Source organism: Brachionichthys hirsutus, chromosome 1, assembly GCF_040956055.1.
Source record: "Brachionichthys hirsutus isolate HB-005 chromosome 1, CSIRO-AGI_Bhir_v1, whole genome shotgun sequence".
Lineage (NCBI taxonomy): Eukaryota > Metazoa > Chordata > Actinopteri > Lophiiformes > Brachionichthyidae > Brachionichthys > Brachionichthys hirsutus.
The window spans coordinates 8,540,231-8,560,284 of record NC_090897.1 but is presented as its reverse complement, the minus strand read 5'-3'; the positions used below and the strand labels follow the sequence as shown (position 1 = coordinate 8,560,284).

At 42.1% G+C, this 20,054-nt stretch overlaps 1 protein-coding gene across 1 annotated transcript in view; it reads right to left on the bottom strand.

The window, feature by feature from the left end:
* LOC137910289 (SH2 domain-containing adapter protein F-like) overlaps positions 1-20,054 on the bottom strand; it is a 63,893-nt gene that overhangs the window by 17,883 nt on the left and 25,956 nt on the right. Inside the window, exons 3-4 of the mRNA XM_068754767.1 lie at positions 1,871-2,089; positions 766-864 (exon numbers count right to left, since the gene is read on the bottom strand). Coding sequence (XP_068610868.1) covers positions 766-864; positions 1,871-2,089 — 318 coding nt within the window. The remainder of the gene's footprint in view (positions 1-765; positions 865-1,870; positions 2,090-20,054) is intronic.

Here is a 20,054-nt window from a genome sequence, read left to right as displayed (position 1 = left end):
TAAGCAGTCAGTGGCAAATCACTCAGATGTCGCGGTTGACAGGAGCACAACAGGGCAGGTGAGATAAGGTGTATTTGTTATTAATATGCAAATAGAACAAACTGTTGTTCAGATTTTAAATGTGAAACAACATGTGGAAGCACAGTACTTTGTAAATGACAATCTCATGACTGACGGATATCTGTTTGTGAAAGCATCAGCGTTAGTGCTGGTCGGCTTGGCCTAGTATTTCAGTGTTTTGATCATTTTGCTCCGGGCTACGCGCTTCTGACAGAAGCCTTAGATGTGTGTGACGCAACATACATTCACACACGCCGATATGTACTGCATCAGCACTTCTTCGGAGCACCAAGAGTTGTTACGGCACTTGTATCACACTTGTTGGATTGATGGGCCCACTGGAGGCTGGAGGTTAAATTGATGAGTATGTCAGTAGTAGTTGAGCCTTTGTAGCCCACTTCAAGGACAAGGCACGCACACATCTGGTGTAATTTGAATCAAGAAGAGGTCAAAAAGCAAGGTGTCATGCATTTCACTGCAAATGTGTGAGTGTCGTATCACATGCTTGTGTGTTTGGTTTAGAACTGCTTTTAATCTGCAAAACACGCTTGTATGAAGCATCGATTTTTAAATATATTTTAAACTTGCCTTTGGATAAATTAATTAAGCAAATTAATTACTCTCTAAACTGCAAAGATTCCTGAGGTCATTGCTGAATATTCTAAACAGACAAGAGACACTCCCCAGCCCCGTCTCCATTGGTACCTGTGACAGATTTAGAGGTGCAGTCCTTTCCTCCATGGGGACCTGATCCAGTGTCAGTTACAGAGGCCTCGTAGCTAATGCAGTCATAACAAAGCAGAGCTGTTCAAGGATAAAAAAAAAAAGAAGAACAAATATGAAGACAAAGGGGGCGATGAAAAGTAAAGTCAAGGGTTGCTGATTTTCTTTCTAAAATCAGCTGTATGGTTCTGGCTGTTTGTTTCTACCTCCAGCAAGGAACTCAGGTTATAACCCTTGTTTGTTGGTTTGTTTATAACACATTTACACAAAAACTACAGGACAGGTTTCTATGCAATTTGGTGGAAATATAAATTTTTCTTTTGTATTTTCAGGATTTTCCCTCAATTACATTACTACTGAGCCTATTTTAAAGGATGGCTGGGATAACATCCAGGAAAGCGAAACAGCCATGTGTACTATTATTTAGACGCGGCAGAGATATGTGATTTATTGAGTGGCATTTCGGTTAGAAATTTGGGTTGCACATTTATATTCCAAAGCCGTATTTTGTCGTGGAACAGCCCTGTTTAAGTTATGGCTGTGTTAGCCGTGCTGAAGCACTCGAACTTTAACTCCCCTTCAACTACATGCACCTGCTCAACAAATCATGCACCGCAAAATCCCCCAACCACCCAGCCTAAACAGCACATGAATCATCTCGGATGAAACAGACAGCATTTGACAGTAGACTGGACACCTGCACATGAATTTAGCAGGCGCTTTAACAAAGGAGTGTTAATAGAGTTTAAAGCAGCAGCAGCAGCTCAAAACCTCGACGGAAGCCCAAGTCTACTTTGTTAGAGCTGGAAAACAGACAACTTGTTTAGTTAAGCAGAAGAAGAAAAACAGAGATTTTACTAAATTGAAAGCTTGAAATTTAACTAAAGCAACCCTTAAAGAAATGCTCTCTTGGCTAAACTGCATTAGTATACATGTTCAGATGTGTGTCCTTTGGGATTAATACAAGTATTCTGAATTTATCACGTATACTGACTGTAACTGAACGATTATTTTCTTCAACTTTCAGTTACCTCTTTTCTACAAATGTAATATTCAAACTAGTGTGTTTTTGTACTTGCTGTCTTACCTGCAAAGGCTTTTGAAATCCTCTCTTTCTTCCACTCCCAAGGCTGGTCATATTCCTCCGGGGGTCGCTCGTCATCCTGGGGCAGGCGGCTTTCTCTGGGGCAGCGCAGGGGTTCGGGGTCGGAGTCGCCACCATTCTCTGATGGTTCGTACGGCGTGTCGTACAGCGGCAGCTGCCTCGCCGATCCTTCCTTAGGTCCCCGTCCACCCGATCGAATTTCTGCGACACAAAGGGAGTCTTTAATGTCAGGTTGACATTTTAACATTTATAGAACAAAGTTTCTAAATCAGACAGCCCATGACTTACAAAATGTTACAGCCACAAATCTCGTTACGTTTGACCGACACATTTCTCATTTAGCATTGATGATTGATGATTTCAACTGATGCTGCCTGAATCAAAATAAACCACCAGCTTAAAACCCCAATCAGCTTTCATGGACGGTAATAAGAAATGGCTTTTGATTGCAGGACACACAGACAGCATACACAAAAAGAGACACAAGGTTAAATAAAGAGTAAAATAAACACCTCCTTAAGGCAAAACTAAAATTAATACATGGCAATGCAATGTCAGACATCCATATCAAGTTGCTGAACTGGTAACAAAAGTGAGAACAAAAGAGAGAGAGAGCTGAAATATGGGGGGAAAGCAGGTTGAGGCTTCTTATGCATGCATAGAATCCTCCATAAGTACAATAAAATACAACATTCCAGGCCAGTCTTTCTCCGGGTCACACATTCCCGTCTCTGTCAGGACAAAGTGAAAGAAAGACAAACCACTGATGGCCCTGTTCTCACTATGCTGCTCATTCAAAATATCAAATTAGAAATGAAGGTCTAAAAACCCATCTGTGGCCTTTAAATGTTAAAATATTAATTCAAACCAAACATATATTATGTAGCTGGGATGGACCCAGTCTCTCGCCCAATGTCAGCTGGGATAGGATCCAGTAAACCGGTGACCCGTGAGTCCGATAAGTGGATTAAGAAGAGACAATTATGGATTGTCTCGTCTTAGAGAAAATTAATAAAATTGAATATCACATCAACACAAAGTAAAGAAATTAAGCATGATGAACCATTTTTAGTAGACATGTTAGGAGGTGAAATGAACCTGACTCCTAATGAAGCATAAGGTGCTTAAAAATGTCCTGTCCTTTCCAGTCGCTATCATATGACGTTGTTAGCATCCTACACCCTTCCTCATGGGCAATATGAAGCTGTTAGTGGCCGGCACCACAATAGAGTAATGCAATGTGTAGAGAATGAAATATTATGCCACACTACTGCATAATTGCTTCTTAGCCCAAGGGAGCTCTTGTGGAAAAATGAGCAATGCATTGAGGTTAAAGGAGCTACATGCCGATGGTGTAGAAGTGGAAGGGTGAGGCGAAGCGAGGCAAAGCGAGGCGAGGCTGCCCGGTTCAGATTCTCAACATAGTCCTGCAACAGGCAAACTCATTGTCTTTGATCTACAAATTCTCCCCTTCCTCTAACCGTCTTCTTTACTTTCTTTCTTCCTTCCGGCCACTTTTCCGTCCTCATTTCCTTACACTCTTCCCTCTTTTCTTTCCTTCTGCTAGCTCCTGTTAAGGCATGCTTCACAAAGTGGGTGTGGACGTGTCTGTGGAAGCAAATTACAGTGACTGGCGCAAAAGTGGGGTTGCATGTTGCAACAAGGCAGCAGTCCATCTCTGTCTTTTAACCTCTCCCTTTAGGGTCAGAGGTCAGCCACCACACCCTGCCTTGATCTATACCGTGTGCCTACCACTAACCGGATGTCGGATTTCCTGTCCAGATTCTGCACTTCCTCTTAGCTGTTTGATGCTAACCACTTGGCCATCACAAGCCCTACATTCATATCCTAAAAAGCGTCTTTCTTTTGTCACTGATGCACTTTAGGAGGTAAAGGAAACAAGGTTTTTCAAGGTCATCCCTGGAACTAAAAAGAACATGCTGTTGTTCCACAGAATCTATTGCCACAAGTATTTTAAGAAACAAACTTAAAGACAGTGTGCCATACTTAACAGTGTTCCACCAGTCCATGCAGCAGCAGGACTGACCACAACCATCTGTTTCATGCCACTAAAGACATGTGTGGGGCAACAGGAGAGCCTACCGCTAGGAACTAAAAGCCGACATTTAAACTCTAAACCTGTTTTTTTTTTCCTAATGAGGGAAGGCATGAATACTGACTGTCCTAAAAAATGCAGAAAGCATCACCAGGAAGTTCAATATTGGGTTTCTAATATCTGCAGCAGTGAGGAGAAACAAAAGGTTTTCAAACATGTGGCAGAGCCAGCAACTTGATATGGTCACTTTCGCTGATTCATGAAGTAGGAAGATTAATCCAAAGGGAGAGAACAGAATATCTTGCAATATATCTAAGCCTCCAGTTCCACGTAGTACAGACGCAGCCTGTGGATGTATTATCATGGTGATGTTTGAATGGGAAGAATCTTCTAGGCTAAATCAAAAAAACAGATTACCGGTAAGCGCAAACAACCTGGCAGCCACATCCTGCAGTACATAAAGGACTGACCAAACCATCTAGCGCTGGATCCTGTCGTATTCGTCCCCTTGTCCATTAGCATCAAACAGCAAAAGGGATTGCAGTTGCAAGAAAATACAAAAACAAAAAAACACAACAATGGCAGAGCTGCGCAGTTATTGCGAAGCAAAAGCACCAAATAGTTTCAGTAAAGTGCCATTTATCTACTTCCCTGGGTGAATGCCACCCACCTACTCCCACTCCTCTAATTGAGCCAGAGAGAATTTGCTGCTGCAATGTGCTAGTGATTTGACTGATGGGGTGTCTGATGCATGAGAGAAGGATTCAACAGGAATTACTGTACACACAAACCAAACAACAGCCAGAACATATCCATGGATCAGGCGTTTGCTCGGCTTGCTCTGCCGGTTCACATACGCTTAACCTGATCCAGCAAATAAGACAGATCGCTGCAGAGTGCATCTGATATCTATGACGACACATCAGCAGGGAATTGGGTGACTGAATATGTAATATAGCAAAAATATGACGCACTGTTTAATGGTTAAAAGCAGAGAAGAAGAAAGACTTTTCTGTTCCTTTGATTTACTTCCGTCTGACTGTCCATGTCTGTAAAGACCAAATGTGGTTGATCCTGCAACAGCAGTCACGGAAACGATGCCTGCTGTGGGCCACCCAGAAGCACTGTGCGTCAGCCAGAGCTGGCTGACAAGTTAAGGTGTTTAGGTCTTGACCCGTGGCGACCTGCTGCTGAGTGTCTCTCTGCTTTTTGAATGGATCTGAGAGGAGGCTATCTGGGTGAATGCTCATGGTAAGCAAAAGCAAAACAAGTGTATCAGCCTTGAGCTGCTGTACAATTGTATTCTTTACCATTTTGAAGGAACAAAAGCAGCCATGACAAAAGGAAAAAAATAGTATGCATGCAAATTATCCAGTCTTTCTTCACAACTTCAACATTCCTTGATTCAGTGTTTTTATGGACAATTTGCAAAGTGTCTGCAATTAATAAGCTTTGATTTTTACAGCACTGCTCTTGCTTTTCTGTGAACATGACAAGCTTGTCAATCTGTGACCAGTGACATGTAGTATCATAGTGAAGGCAGGACACTCTGGTGTGTTGTTCCACTAGATGGCCCAAATAGAAGCTGAAGACTGTCTTTATGTATCAGGAATCATTCCATTGCTGGAGCAGGAGAGAAAGCCCAAACAAAACAACAGGGCGGTAGGCGATGTTAGAAGTAAGTCACACAATAGAGGAGAGAGTTAGAGATGAGAGCATCAGAAAGAGAGAGTGGGAACATAAGGAAAAAATAATAATAAACAGCATGACAGCAGGTGAACAGGGAAAGAAGGGAAGATGTGAAATTAGAGACAGGTAGGTGATGCAAGTTAGTCACAAAGGGAGAAATAAACAAAGGGAATGAGAACGTAAGTTGAAAAGAGAGAATGGAAGACAGAGAAAGATCAAGTGGGAAGAACTGAAGGGCACTTGGAGAGTGAATGCCCTTTCCAAGAAAATTACCCATCCCCCCATTCTGCCTCTGATTGGCTTGGCATGTCGATAACATTTCTCACACAGCCACTAACTGAAAGAAAATGTATTACATTAACATCACCACCAAACCAAGCCAATAACAGACAAAGGGGGGGGGGGGGGAGCGGGGAGGTCATGGTGTTGCCTCAGGAGGGCTCATTTTAGAAAAAAAAATCAGATCAATACCATCTTCCAGATAAGCCTCAAAAATCTAATCACCTCTGAACATCCCTCGGCTCTTGACACCATCTTCCTATTTAATGGCGAAAATCAAGTGTCACTGCATCACTGGTTGGTGAAAACTGACAGTATACAATAGGAGGGGATCTATAGACACTTCAAGATTTGGTTCAGAGGGATAGGATTCAGTGATAGAACAATTATGAATGATGAGGTATATGCTTAAATAATAATAATAATAGTAATAAAATAATAACAACAACAACTAGAAAAGCACTCAGAGAGCGCAGACCTCCGGCAAGCAAAACGGAGGGATGATCAATGTCATATCCCTAAATCATAGCAAACTATTGTCGAGGGAACTTGAATATCCAATGGTAAATGCAATGTCAATATTTGTCCATTGTCCAAACGTTCATAAATGTCAGCCTCACAGTGATGCAGAGCAACACTGCAATCCTAAAACCGATTAAAGATCCAACATATCAGAGTTCAACAGTAAAACAGGACAGCAAACAGGAAGTCAACTCCTAAAGACTGACATGATGGAAAAGGGTTCTGTGTTAGCAAAATGTACCAGTGAGCCGTCAGTTTGAGTTGCTGTTCAACACGGGATGATGCAACAGCCTTGAGGGACTTTCCAATGGCTTGAAAATGTTGCCTTGCCATGTGACAACCTCAAAGTCTCATCTATACTCTTTAGCTTTTCTGCAGGGCCACTGCATGGATGTATGGCGGCATTGTTCAGGTAGAAGGCCTGGTTGCAATCACAGTTGATTACAGAAGTGAAAGCTCATTAATGAGAGATGAATGGGAACAGCAGCTGGGCAGGATGCCTGTGGTCCTGCATGAATAAGAAAAGAGCCCTCAAAGCTAACTCATGCATCTCAGCAGTAAGCAAACATAAAGACAGGCGGTAGATCAGCACACTGACAAGGCCACACCAAGTACAGGTCATCAGTTACTGTTGTGTGTTACACTGCATTAATAGATTCCTTCAGAAGGATAGTCAAATGCACAGATGCTGGATTTATTTATTTTTATTATTATTATTACTTTGGAAACTAAAAAGAGGCTTTAATCAGAAGCAGTTTAATACTGCTTGGCTGATGCTGTTGGATGCGGACGCACTTCGAGCCTTGTGAGAGCGGAGCGGAGCTATTGTTTTCCTGCAGGCTACGGATCTGAGCTGTGCTCGCTCGGCGTCTATTGTTCCACAGCGGAGATAAGGCTGTTAGTGGATTAGAGGCGAGTGCACCCAGAGTTCAGTCTGTGTATTGTTGCTAGGAAGAGACGGTGGCAAGGAACTGTTTGGAGGAACAGAACTGAGTATGGAAAAGGAGATCAACAGAGGCAAGGAAAGAGGAAAGGACAGGATCCCGCCGTGTGATGCAAGTGCTTCTGGCCGTGATGCCTCTGTGGTTGCAGAAGAGAGGGAAAGGAAACTCTCCTGACACATGGACATGAGTGTGATGGACAGTAACTTCATGCCCCCCCCCCCCTTCTTATGGGTGGGGAAATCTCATAATAGTGATGGACCTCCAGCAAAGACACACTTGCATCCCCACCACTTCACTTCCTGAACCGGATCAAATTCCCTCAGGGAATGTCAAGATATATACTTCCCCGCTGGAAAGAGAATCAAAATAAAGTAGAGATGACATGGAAAGTCCGACTGTAGCAACAGAAGAGCAATGCACATTACTATCATAAAAGCACGGGTCAGACAAAGGTTGTGCATGAAAGAACTTTCAGCAACCGAGACATGGGTTCATTTTGCAGGGTGTTGATTTGATTTGAGACCATCCCCAAGCTCAGTCTCAAAAAAAGCCAACACACAGCTGCACACTAATATAACCACCTTGCTATGCGTAGGAATAATCTAATAATTTTAAATCTATCCACATTGTCCCTTGTGTGATAATCCAATCATCTCTCCCTGTAGCACAACAATGGCAACAACGACAACAGAAGAGACATCTGTTGGAAATGAAGTTGTATCACATCCCCGCTGAGTGACGCCGACAGTCAGAGCATTCTCCTTATTAGCCGAGATGGATGAGACACTGGCAGATTTTACTCACAAACTGGGTTACAAACAGAGAAGCAGCAAATCCTTTCATGTGGCAGCGCTACAAACGCCTAAACTCTACATGACCTCAGCTTGACTATTCTCAGTATGCTAGCAAGTCTTGACTGTAGAGGCTTTTACAAATACCCCATGAGCACTTAGCAATGAAGCATAGTGGCACTCGCACTATTCCTGAACTTCAGAATCAAGGGGCTCATTATCATTACATGAAAATATAATGAATGATGATGAAACTGCAGCAAATTCTTTTTTTAAATAATCTAAGTAGTCCAACAGACAAGCAGGAATAATTCATCACGGTTTGTGTCTTTGGACCAAAAGTGATGCCGCTATGGAGACATTGGAATGCACAGTATTGATTAGTTCCCTTTATCAGAGATGGCTATTTGAGCTGCAGCAGCGCCGCGTCCTGTTTACCAATCCAGAGGACGTGCACGTCCTCGTGAAAACATTCATTAGTCAGGCTCTGCTAATGCAAATAGTTACACAGTGGTGACCTCACGCTCTCTACGTGTCCATTGTTGTGTCCTTCAGATTAGTCCGGTGGCTCTTGGTAGACGCCCCACACGTGACTATTTGTGGAGAGGGTAAATACAGCAAGGATAGATTACCACTGTCGTGTTTCAATGCCTGTGTGTGTTCCGCAGATTAAACAACACTTAAGGCGGAGAGGTCACACCTCAGAGTGACGTTTTTATAGTCGTATTCTTGAGTTAGTGAAGGATGAGTAAATGGACTGAATATACGACACGCTTCTGTTATGTCTGCTCACTTAACAGTATTCATCCATTCATGCACACATTTACACACACATGGAATAGGATACAATGCAAGGCGCCACCTGCAGATCAGGAGAAATAACACTTCACACAACATCAAAGCAGCCATTGGGAGCTTGATAACGAAAACCTTGGCATGCAGACTGCAGGGGTATCTTTTTGGACTTTCTGCCCACCCCAGTCATTGCCTCTGTGCATTTGAACTGTGATCAGCAAGCTAAACAGCAGAGGTCTGCAGTGTGTTAGTGTCTCTGCTGCCTGTCCCGTTAAACTGCCATTAGATCAGACATCAATGAGCCTGGGGAGAAGCTTCTGGAGTCCAGTCACCTCCATCCAACCGGATTCACTCTGACAGCACAGACACACCAGAGAATGGGAGACATGAAAAGCTGTAAAGCAACAGCTGTACTAATAACATTAAGGTAAGAATACATGGTGTGAAGGATATGAGACAACGTGATGGCTGCCAGTTTCCTTTCGCATACAAACGAAATTAATCTCAAGATTATTAATCCAGAAATGAATCCAGTTTTCATCTATTCCACCCACATGCCATCCATGTGGCATTAGCATCTGTAAAAACAGACTAGCAGATGGTTATTTTTATAATTTTCTTCTGCAACATTGTGGCTCTCAGGATATGATGCCAATTAAAGCAGTCAATGCAAATGGTCAATTGTTGTGGGACAAAGGTTTTCCTATGAGGACGCTTTGTAAAAACTGCATGAGCAAAATGTTAGCATGTTTTTTCTTTAATTAACTCATTTAATTATATTTTTCTCTTCTTCAAAATTGTTGATAAATTAAAAAAATACAAATCAGCGTACTGCTTTGTGGTAAATGCAGCTTATTAGGATGTCACAAATATTACAGGAGGGATGTAATGAAGTTCCTTACTAATTCAAATTGGTTGTCAAGTATGTTACTTTATTACAACATCTGGTCTCTGACTTTTAATGGCTCTAATAAGACTTTTGATTGATTTGCCATTCAGTAAAAACACCCGAATTCCAGACCCTTTGATGACATTTGAGTAAATATTGGGACAGCGCTACACGGGATGATGCATAATTTTTGCATAGCATCAGTGTCTGAAATTTAATTACCGGTAGCTTTCCTGATGACTTGTTAATCAAAGGGCTTTAAAATTCATGGGAAGAGCCTACATATCAATACTGCTGAGCATCTATCCCTGAGGAGTGACAAAACACACTGGCAAGCAAAAAGAAAAATATGTCATTTTGACTGAAAGGTCGTGAATACATTTACACTCCAGTGAAAATGTATGTAGTTTGGCCGGATGCGGCTGAAATTACTCAAAAGTTTACTGATGGAGACATAAAAACAAGACAATAAAATGCAACAAAAATCATGCCATCAAGTTTTCTGTGTGCGGCATGGAAGAAAATTCAAACATCACTTCAGTCCCACACTAAATGAAGTCACTATTTCAAACTATCTTTATTTATACTCTCATACTAACGGCAAGCTGCTCTTCTTTAATGAGTAACACACACACACAACAAAAAACTCCAGAAGACTCAACAATGAATGCAAACTGTCCCCAAGGGTGCACTGTGGAAAACTGATTACCCAGAAGGGAAAAATGTAAACCTTGAATTTGTTAGTTCTACTGCTGGGTAATGAGAGCATTCCAAGTCCAACACTTGCTGCCGTTCCTACACATGGCAGGAGCTGGATTGATTTTGAGGCTGCTGAATGATAGTGTCTGGGAATTAGTGTTAAAGATTTTTAGCCTGTTCCACGGTGACCTTAGTTTATTTTTGTTATTGACACAATGATATAACACTGTAATAATAATCACTATTCATAATCCTGCCTACACACACAGGTTTTTCTAAAAAACTTATTTGAAAATGGAGAAGTCTGATGCTGGATTTATTTTTTGATGATCCCGGTTTTGTTTTCAACACTATCTTGTGACAGCATAAAAACTTAATAGTCTATGACAGTCCCTTATTTTCATTACTTTGTGTCGTGGCAAAAAGGTCACAGAGATACAAGAATGTCTTAATAAGTCAGCTGATACTCTGTAGAAGCTTTATGAAATATGATGAGAACATACAGCATGAAAAAGATGAAGCCATAGACCGAACGAACAAGGATGCAAAACTAAAGCCATTTAAGGCCATCTGATGTTCACTTTGTCACCATTTTGACATTTCTGGATTTACTGCTCAATATTTAACAAAGAGACAAATTTACTACCATTCATTTTCTTTTTATATATTTTGCAGAAATGTTGAGGGAAAACTATGTGCTGTGTAATAAAGTCAGAACGGCATGTCAGTTAATACACTACTAATAATCCCCGTTAAAAAAACCAACCTGACATAAGAACTATATTCACAAAATCATAATCCTTTAGCGAAGATCCTTAAAAGACAAACCAAGCTATTAGTGCTCCGAGGATTACACAGTAATAATAGTGCGTCAAGGTATGAAGGCTGCATACCTTCGTTTTATGGCTCTCACTTTAGGGCTGGATCCCAGACATGTGGCTGGAGCATATGCCACATGGGCTTCACTTCCAACCACGCCAGCAGCAACACTAGTCGTTCAGAAAGCCCTGAACCATCAATCAGCGTCACGCTGACTTTTACAGCCCGAGTCACAAACGCACCACTCCTGAAGCCATGCCGTTCTGAGAAGGAACGGTGCCTGCACACTGTTTTAGGAAAGGCAGTGTCACTATTGCAGGGTACTACTACGTGAATGGAATCAGACTTGGGAGTTGCATGGCAATGTCCCATAGAGAAGACTTGAATCCCGCAGATAGAAAAGTCAAAGCCAATTCTGTAAAAACACTTGAGCCAATAAAAAATGGATGATGCTGAGTGACTAATCTTTGCCTCATCCCTTCCCGTATCTAATAAAGTGCTACTGCGATTGTGTGAGGGGAATGCATGGCAGGAGGAGGTTAATAAAAATGCCAGGCTATGCACCACACTTCTGACGCAGCAGCAGAAGATTACATACATGTCAAGAGAACTGCTCTCAAAGCCAAGGAGTTAGTTGGAAAAAAGCATTTTTAGATCTTTAAAAACAGAAAGAGAATGGGCTAGAAAAGAGAATCATAACATCGGCAGTTTTAGCCGACACACGTTTAGCCTTTCTTTATAGTTGCAGTTGAAAGTAGGCAATGGTGGTAACGCAGGCAGTAAACACAATACTGATATACCAGACTAGGTTGCATTCTGCAACTGCATCCGCTGATTCCCTCAAGAGTGCAATCATCATCCGTGCTGTTTGGCCTCCTCCTACAACCCCCCCTGACAGCAAAGCCTTTCATTGTTGCCAAAATCACTTTCACAAAATGTGCATGCAAGCAAAACATGAAAATCACCCAGACCATTGAACAGGGGGAAGTTCATTCATTCACCAGCCATGGACTTAGGAATGGCTTCCAGACGGGCGTGTCAAAGGAATGCCAACACTAATGTTAGTCCTCTCCATCTATACGTCATGCTTTTCAGTAGAAATATCACACCACACCATTTCCTATCATTGTTATTTACACACACACACACACACACACATCAAAAAACTCCACTAAAACTATCCCTTACCGAGGTCTTAAATACCACATTAGGCCCTCACACAAATGAAAGCGTTTGGATTTCACTCCTACTCCAGCTGTGTGGGCAGCTACGGTCAGAGAAAAATGTATGTTTAAGAAAGGTCAGCTGCCTTAAACTGTACAGACGACACAGATGACTCCCACAGATGCAACACGCTCGGCATACCAGGGGTTGACGATCATTCACACACCCATAGGTGTACGTCAAGGCTTCAGAATAATAAACCTCCCTGCTCGTTCCTACAGCGTGCTAAAGGCGGGCTGACGAGACCCATCCCACTCAGATCTGCTAAAGCATTCTTGCACCTGCTGCCTCCCACTCGACTGCTGCTCGTCCACCCACTTCAGGGATCACACACACACACACACTGGGTTCCAGTCTGGTGAGGTAGCTGAATGTTGAACAGTAATCTCTCTGCTGTATGTGCAGTTGTCCTCTCAACCCCTGACAAGTGTAACTCTACCTTGACATCTGTTTTTTTTTTTTTTGCATTGAATAAATTTTTTTTTTTTTTTAGCTGAGTCTCTAAGGGTCTGAGGAAATCAAGCAGATGAAAAAGTGTTGAAAGAGTTGGGAGAAGCAATTTATGCCAAATTCAGGAGTGTGTAGAAACTTTATGCTGAGCTATAAATGTTGGTGTGTGTGTGTGTGGACACAAACAATCTGAGAGGCAAACATGAAGGCAGTATATTCCAGCAGAGTACACGACAGCCTACTAAACATATGGAGGAGACAGTTTCCAGTCCTGTGGGCGTCGAGATGACAGACTGAGAAGTCTGATTTCTTGCACTTCCTGCTGAGACATAGGAAGCTACCAGAATCCTGTCAGGAACAGGAGGGGCTGACTCAGATTCTCCAGAAAGTGTCAGCCTTTCCTTCATTATTAACAGTTCCTGTGCATCCACAGCACGATCAATGTAGAAAAAATGCTTTTCTGTTTGCTGGCACTTGTTGCCAAGCTCCCGTTGCTAATGTGTCTAATTCACAGGGAGGTAGAAAAGAATAATGGCTCTGTGTTCTGACATTTTCTACCACGATTGCGTGAACTCTGTCGGACACATTGAGTAGGATGTGTCGCCAGCAAAGTCATTTTCCGCTGGTTAAATGACGGCTGACCTTCCCATTGGCAGTCTGAGAAACAGGGTGCGCGGCTGACTAGATAGGCTGGATAGAACCGGAGTGGGAGATGTCGGTGAAAAATACTGACGACTCCAAGAGCTCATGAATAAATGTATGAAACAGATGATGCAGTTATTCTAGAAGAGCTGGATTATTTCATCATAAGACTTTTGTTTCCTTGAAATTGTTACATTTGAATGACTGTCTGCTTGCATTAGCCGGTCACATTACTAACAGTCATTAGTAATTCCTGGTCTGCTTGGACAGAGAACCAAGAAGCCTCCCTGTCTCCAGTCCTTGTACACTTACAGGGACTGTGTAATGCCTGCAGGACAATTCAATTAGGAAAATGGCATTCGATCACTATTAAGACTCTCGACCCATGTTCTAAAAGCATAATTTATCACAATCAAGGTCTACTGTATGACAATGGTAAAGTGGGTGTCTTTAACATAGCAGGTGACACACCGCCTCCAAGAACTAGCGGTAAACACGATTCGTCTTCCATGTGCCTCTCCTGAAAACAGACTCGCAGAACAAATCACACTGATTTGCTTGGGATTTTTGTTGTTGTTCATTCCACAATAGTTTAGGGATAAACGTGGGCCATTTGCTGGCCCTGTAATCATAATTGCAGTGCATCCTGCAGGGAGCAACAGAGGGAGAAGAAATAAATCAAAATGTGCTCATCTGCAGACTCTACCCTTGAATCAAGGGCAAGAACAATCTCCACCGAAACAAAGAGAAGTTGTGATGAAACAAGAACCCTCCAAAATCCATTTGTGCTGACTGAGGCTTTGCCAAGCGGGAGAGGGATGAGTAGGATTTGAGAGTGAAAAATGGGAACAAAAGGAAATGAAGTGGGGGACTGAAGATGCCAAGTAACCCTCTATGGAGGTAGAGACCCATCGTTGGCAGGTCTGGTTCGCTGGGCCCGCTGTTGCTCACAACAGGGTCCAGTCACAGAGGGAGGATCCTCTTGTCTCGTGTCCACTTGTTTGGACAATTCGCCATCTGCTGCACTGTGCAAGGCCTGAGGCTCATCCACACGTTGTCATGTTGGACCACAATGTTCAACATATGCAACACATAAAAATAGAGTCCAAGTAGCTCTCAGAGGGAGCAAAAACGGCACGACATACTCAATCAGGGCACTGTCATAATATTAATCTCTAAAAATGCCTGTACTATATGGATGATCTCAAAACATGTCAGGTGTTTTATAATACTAGAGATGAGGTGCAGAAATCTATCAGTAGCATTTATTTTGTAATGACTTTTACAGTTACAAATTCAGCAATGTCTGGAATTATTATGCTGGGAGTAGACCAGTTGGATAACTGTGACCCAGGAAAATGAAACTGTCTTTAAGCTATATCAGAAGAATGACCTGTGAGACACTGCACTGTTGTGGTTTGAATAACTTCCAACTAAACTGCAGGGCAATCAACAGACTGGGTCTTCACTGCAGTCCCTCCGATCTAATACTATTATAACTCTCCGATGTTGAAAAAGCGCATTTGCTTTTCCAGATGAAAAATACAGCACACTAATCAGTGAATGATTCATATTCAAATACAAACAGTAAAAACAAGTCTGTCTAACCCACTTGAGCACAAGTGAATGTTATTCGGAGAAGTGAAAGCAGAAGATTTTCACATCCTGTCAACAACTGTTAGTTACAATTCCATGGGTGCTAATCCATACTCTCTGCATAACAAATACACTTTCATATTTGTTTTTTCTTTTCCAGAGATAGCGAGACGGAGGTGTCAGATATTTGAGTTATGCATGTACGCTCAAAATACACAGGTTGGAAGCCCGACCTTGCAACAGAACAGAACATAAAAACATTAGAAAATATATGTGTGTTATCTAATTCCTGTAGTCTACATGCAATACATGCAACATGGCGTATCATGAAAATATTATTTTAAAGATAAAAAAGAACATGCACTGCACTTAAATTCGGTGATTGTACAGAACAGAACAATAATGAACAGGTGACAAGGGAGGCTAGGAACAGAGCGATGACAAATCCAGAGAATGACTCACTTTCCATATGAGAGAGACTCTTCTTTAAACTATTCTTGTATTCCCTTTGACAGCACCGTACTACTGCACACAACCTGAGACCTACTGGTTTAAAACGTCGACAAACACGAGAGTACTTTCATAATGGGTTGTACTGAGCAACCAGCCAGTGACTGCTGCTGGATCCGGAGACGATCACTGAAATGCAACGCCACCGGCTGCCTAAATACGTCATTTGCCAATATTAGATAGATTTTATTTTTCCCCGTGTCATCTGAATGACACCGTTGTTCTTAAGGAGCGGGGCTAGTTCATTTCCTCAGTGCTTACCACTGCAACTTGAGCCTCTGCACACTCTCCTAGAATGCTGAGTGAGTGCAAATTGCTATAATGAAGCTATTTCATTATGGGAATGAGCAATGCTGAATAAACAGGAACACCAAGGCAGAGTGCTTCATTGAGCCATCTGTGGAAGTGCTTTTGGCAGGGAGCGGCACTCTGTTTACAAGTCTGATGGCTGGCACTGGGACAGAGATGATGTCTAAGTGGGCCAACAGTCATCTCCAACTTCAGTGGTCCACAAACAAAACTAATGAACACCAAGGGGGGTTAGATGAAAGCCGGAAGGAGGGACCCCGTTCCATTTCAGACTCTGCTAGAGAGTTGTTGGTGTCAGGTTAACTGCGACAGGATGCGTTGTGGTGTTTTACATATGTCTCCGCAGCAGTTTCTTAAATAAGGAGACGCCATGGTAAAAACAATGATTTACATTTGTTGTTACACATCAGTTGATCTCATCTTCTGATCATCTGCTTCAAAGGAGCTCCTGGACTTCACGCCATCTCCTTTGCATATTCAGTTAGCAGCTCTCCAGCTTGCATCCATACAGATGTCTGATTGTTACTAGCTCTGCTGCCTTTTCAAAGGTGAATCAATACAGACCTACTATTATGGATTTAAACAGAATAATTTGATTTTGACATTTTGAGTGGGAAATTATTACTTCCACTCATATCTTTGCAAAAAGGTAAGATGACAAATTTTAATCATTAGAATTTATGACCTTGGAAAAACGGTGACTTGGTGAGTGAAGATTCTTAAAAGAAAGAGAGCAGGAGAGAGAAGTGGAGGATTTTGTTTTTAGAATGGTTCTATTCCATTGGCCAAGAATCTAACTACGTTGATCCTGATATCACACAGATGCATATTATTTCTCTTCACTGATGCAGCAGTGGAAAAGTCTGACTGTTTGATTCCATGAGGGAGAATAAAAATCAAAAGAAACTATGGACTAATAAAAAACACACCTAAAGCAGGTCAGTTCTCTACATTCAGTGTAGCTAAAGGTACAAGGTAGCCGCTGTTAGGCAGGAGTGAATATTAAACCGAGTGCACTGCATGAACATTTTTGTATTGAATTTTAAACTTGTTCTCCATGCATATAAAACCATGTAAGCAATTCTAAGAGGACATTCTCTGAAGCTCTTACTGATCTACCGTTTGCAGCGGTCAAACCTGTGACCTTCTGCTTAAATGGGAGCCTCTCAAATTACCATCTCACTCTGCTGCAGCAAAGACCATATAAATCAGCTCATTTCCATTCACAAGTCATGCTCCACAGCTGGGTACATCCTGAAGATGACTTCATTCTCACTAATATATTAGTCTGGATCAGCTCATGTTCATGCCAGTCACATCCTGCAGACATGTCATAATTACTTGTCTCCTGACACTCACTAAGTAACATGCTGATTTCCCTCCTTCTCTCTCAATTGGGTTTAATTGAGCGCTTTAAAAAGCTCAGCCCGTTTTTCCATTAGAACAAAAGCCAGACCGCTAAATGTTTCAGAGAATGAAAAGTGCGCACACATGTGCACATTCACAGACTTGCTGATTGCAGTAATGGACAGGGGCAGCTGCGTCTCGGTTCTGCTGTCATCTTTGTCACAGATATGGCGGCTTGACTGTATGCCAAACAGCGGCGCGTTGCTCGCCACAGCCCGGTGTCTTATCGTCCTGTCACACTGCTAATGAACACCATTACTGCAATCTATGGACGTTGACAGATAATCCACGGTTACCTTTTATAAAAGAAAAAAAAAAATGCTAAAACTAAAACCTTTAATGTTGTACAAAACGCAATTATGAAAGAGGCACCTAATGTCACACAAGTGATCATGAGAAAAGCTGTCATATGTATGTCAACTCATTAGCATTGCGTTTAAACAATGAACAGAATAATTGCCAATGTGCTGGCGGCAGAGAGCACCTGCAGGGTAGGAGGTTTCTACAAGCTTTGCTTGCTCGACCTCGCAGCTGCAACAGGCTGTTCCTCATCCCGAGTGAAAAAAAAACAGAAATCAAATAGAGCTCTTAATATCCATCTGAATGTACAGAATCTAAATCACATGCATCTCAGGACTAAAATATTAACAGGTCAATACCAAGAATACATGATCGCTACTTTTACGCAACTTTACTACTGCTAATTTTCTTAATGCCAACTTGTAACAAATCAATTGTCATGATCCATTTGACTATGGCACTAGTAAAATCAGAATATTGTTGTGCACTAATAACATTTCCTTTGAAGAAAGTCTTGATTAAATAGGTCTCAGTTGGCATAACTGCAGCGTAACAGTACAGGAGACTGTGCCTGCAGGATGTGGACAAAGGAGGTGGAGGGAGCAGCCAATAATTAAAGGTAGTCGGATTCTTAGCGGCAATGGGAGGGCGTGTGTTCCTGCTGTGAGCTGGTTAGTGGGAGGTGTCACTAAACCTCAAACTGCAGCTGGGGTGCAGTCTGGGTTGGGTCTAAAGAAATGCAGGGAGGAGAAACTGAATGCAATCAGAAGACATGTGTGTCACTGCCGACTGACCACCTCACAAACAGTCCGTCCAAGAGTGCACGCTTTGTCAACCTTTGGACTGGTTCTAATAACATTACACTGCTCCTTACTGAATGCAACGAAATCGTCACTTAAGTGTCTCCACTTTACTCATTACCCAAGATATTGTACCCAATGCAATTTCAATGATTACTTGTCGTACAAAAAGCATAAAATAGAATGATTTCTTTCTACATGAATCGTGTTGAGTTGTACTTTCATGCCAGTTGATACAATTTGCAACCGTCATTATTTCAAAAAAAGCAAAACTGGGGATTAAAGATTAGAATGCAGAAGCCTGCTTTCATCAACTGCTGTTTGAAATCTGATACCCAAAAGATGTGCCGCTTCTATTAATAGTGTTTTTGTTGGTACCACTGTGCCTGTATTGTGCCTCATTTTTATGCATAAAGTTTAGAAGGTGGAATGGATGCCGCTACTTCTAAGCGAACCGGAGACGTAGTAAAAGCGGCAAACAGACGCCTGTAGTGATGGAACAAGCCGTCGAGGTGGTCAGACAGCCTAGGGGTGTGAGGTTTGGATAGCAAATTGTGTTTACCACCCATAATTAGTAGAGTTCACAGTAGAGTTGGGAACAATAAACACAAGTGATCATCATAAATAAATAAATACAGTTGAAAGAGGAACAATAAAATGTGTTTGAGCATTGTTGCCGGAGGGGTGGTTAAGCAGGGTGTGGGGAAGTGAGAATTTTAACTGTTCCTGTGGAGGTCATATAATCTGATAGCTGTGGGGACAAAGGATCTTGGACACGGTTACATCCTGCAGTCCAACAAGGTGATTCCCGATTGTCCAGAATCGCATGCACTTTCATTCATTTGCATCAGTCCATCCGAGCCTGTCCATCCAGCCTGCTGCCACGCACAGTCCAGCCTTCCTCCAGACAATTTGTGACCAGAGCCTCTTGAAGAAAAACAGTCCTCTGTAATGTCCATTTAATTCATGTAAACAAATAAAAACAGGCCGTGCTGATCTGCAGGCTGGTCTTTAACCTACTTGATTTCCAAAATGGTTTATCATATTACCCGGCCACAAAGGATGATAGTGTCCCGTGGTCTGTTTACTCCGCATGCATTTTGAGCGATGCAAATCTGGTAGAGATAAACAAAGCCAGGCTGGATGGTGGTGCTTTCATACCAGTTTCCTCTGAGGATGAAATGTCACGTTAGCAGAGAATCATTCTTATATCAATAGTTCCAAAGACACATAAAAATTCCTTCTATAAAGTCATTTGAGAGAGAGCGAGTAACTTTCATCAGTTCTTGAAACAAACAACTCCTAGAGAACAGTCAGATGTGAAATCATAAATGTCTTGACTTGACTCCGAATGACTGAGTCTGACTGGGTAGATACAAAGATCTCTGGAAACACATCAGTGGGATTTTGGAAGTTTTTGCCTTGAATGGGGGACATCGCTGTCA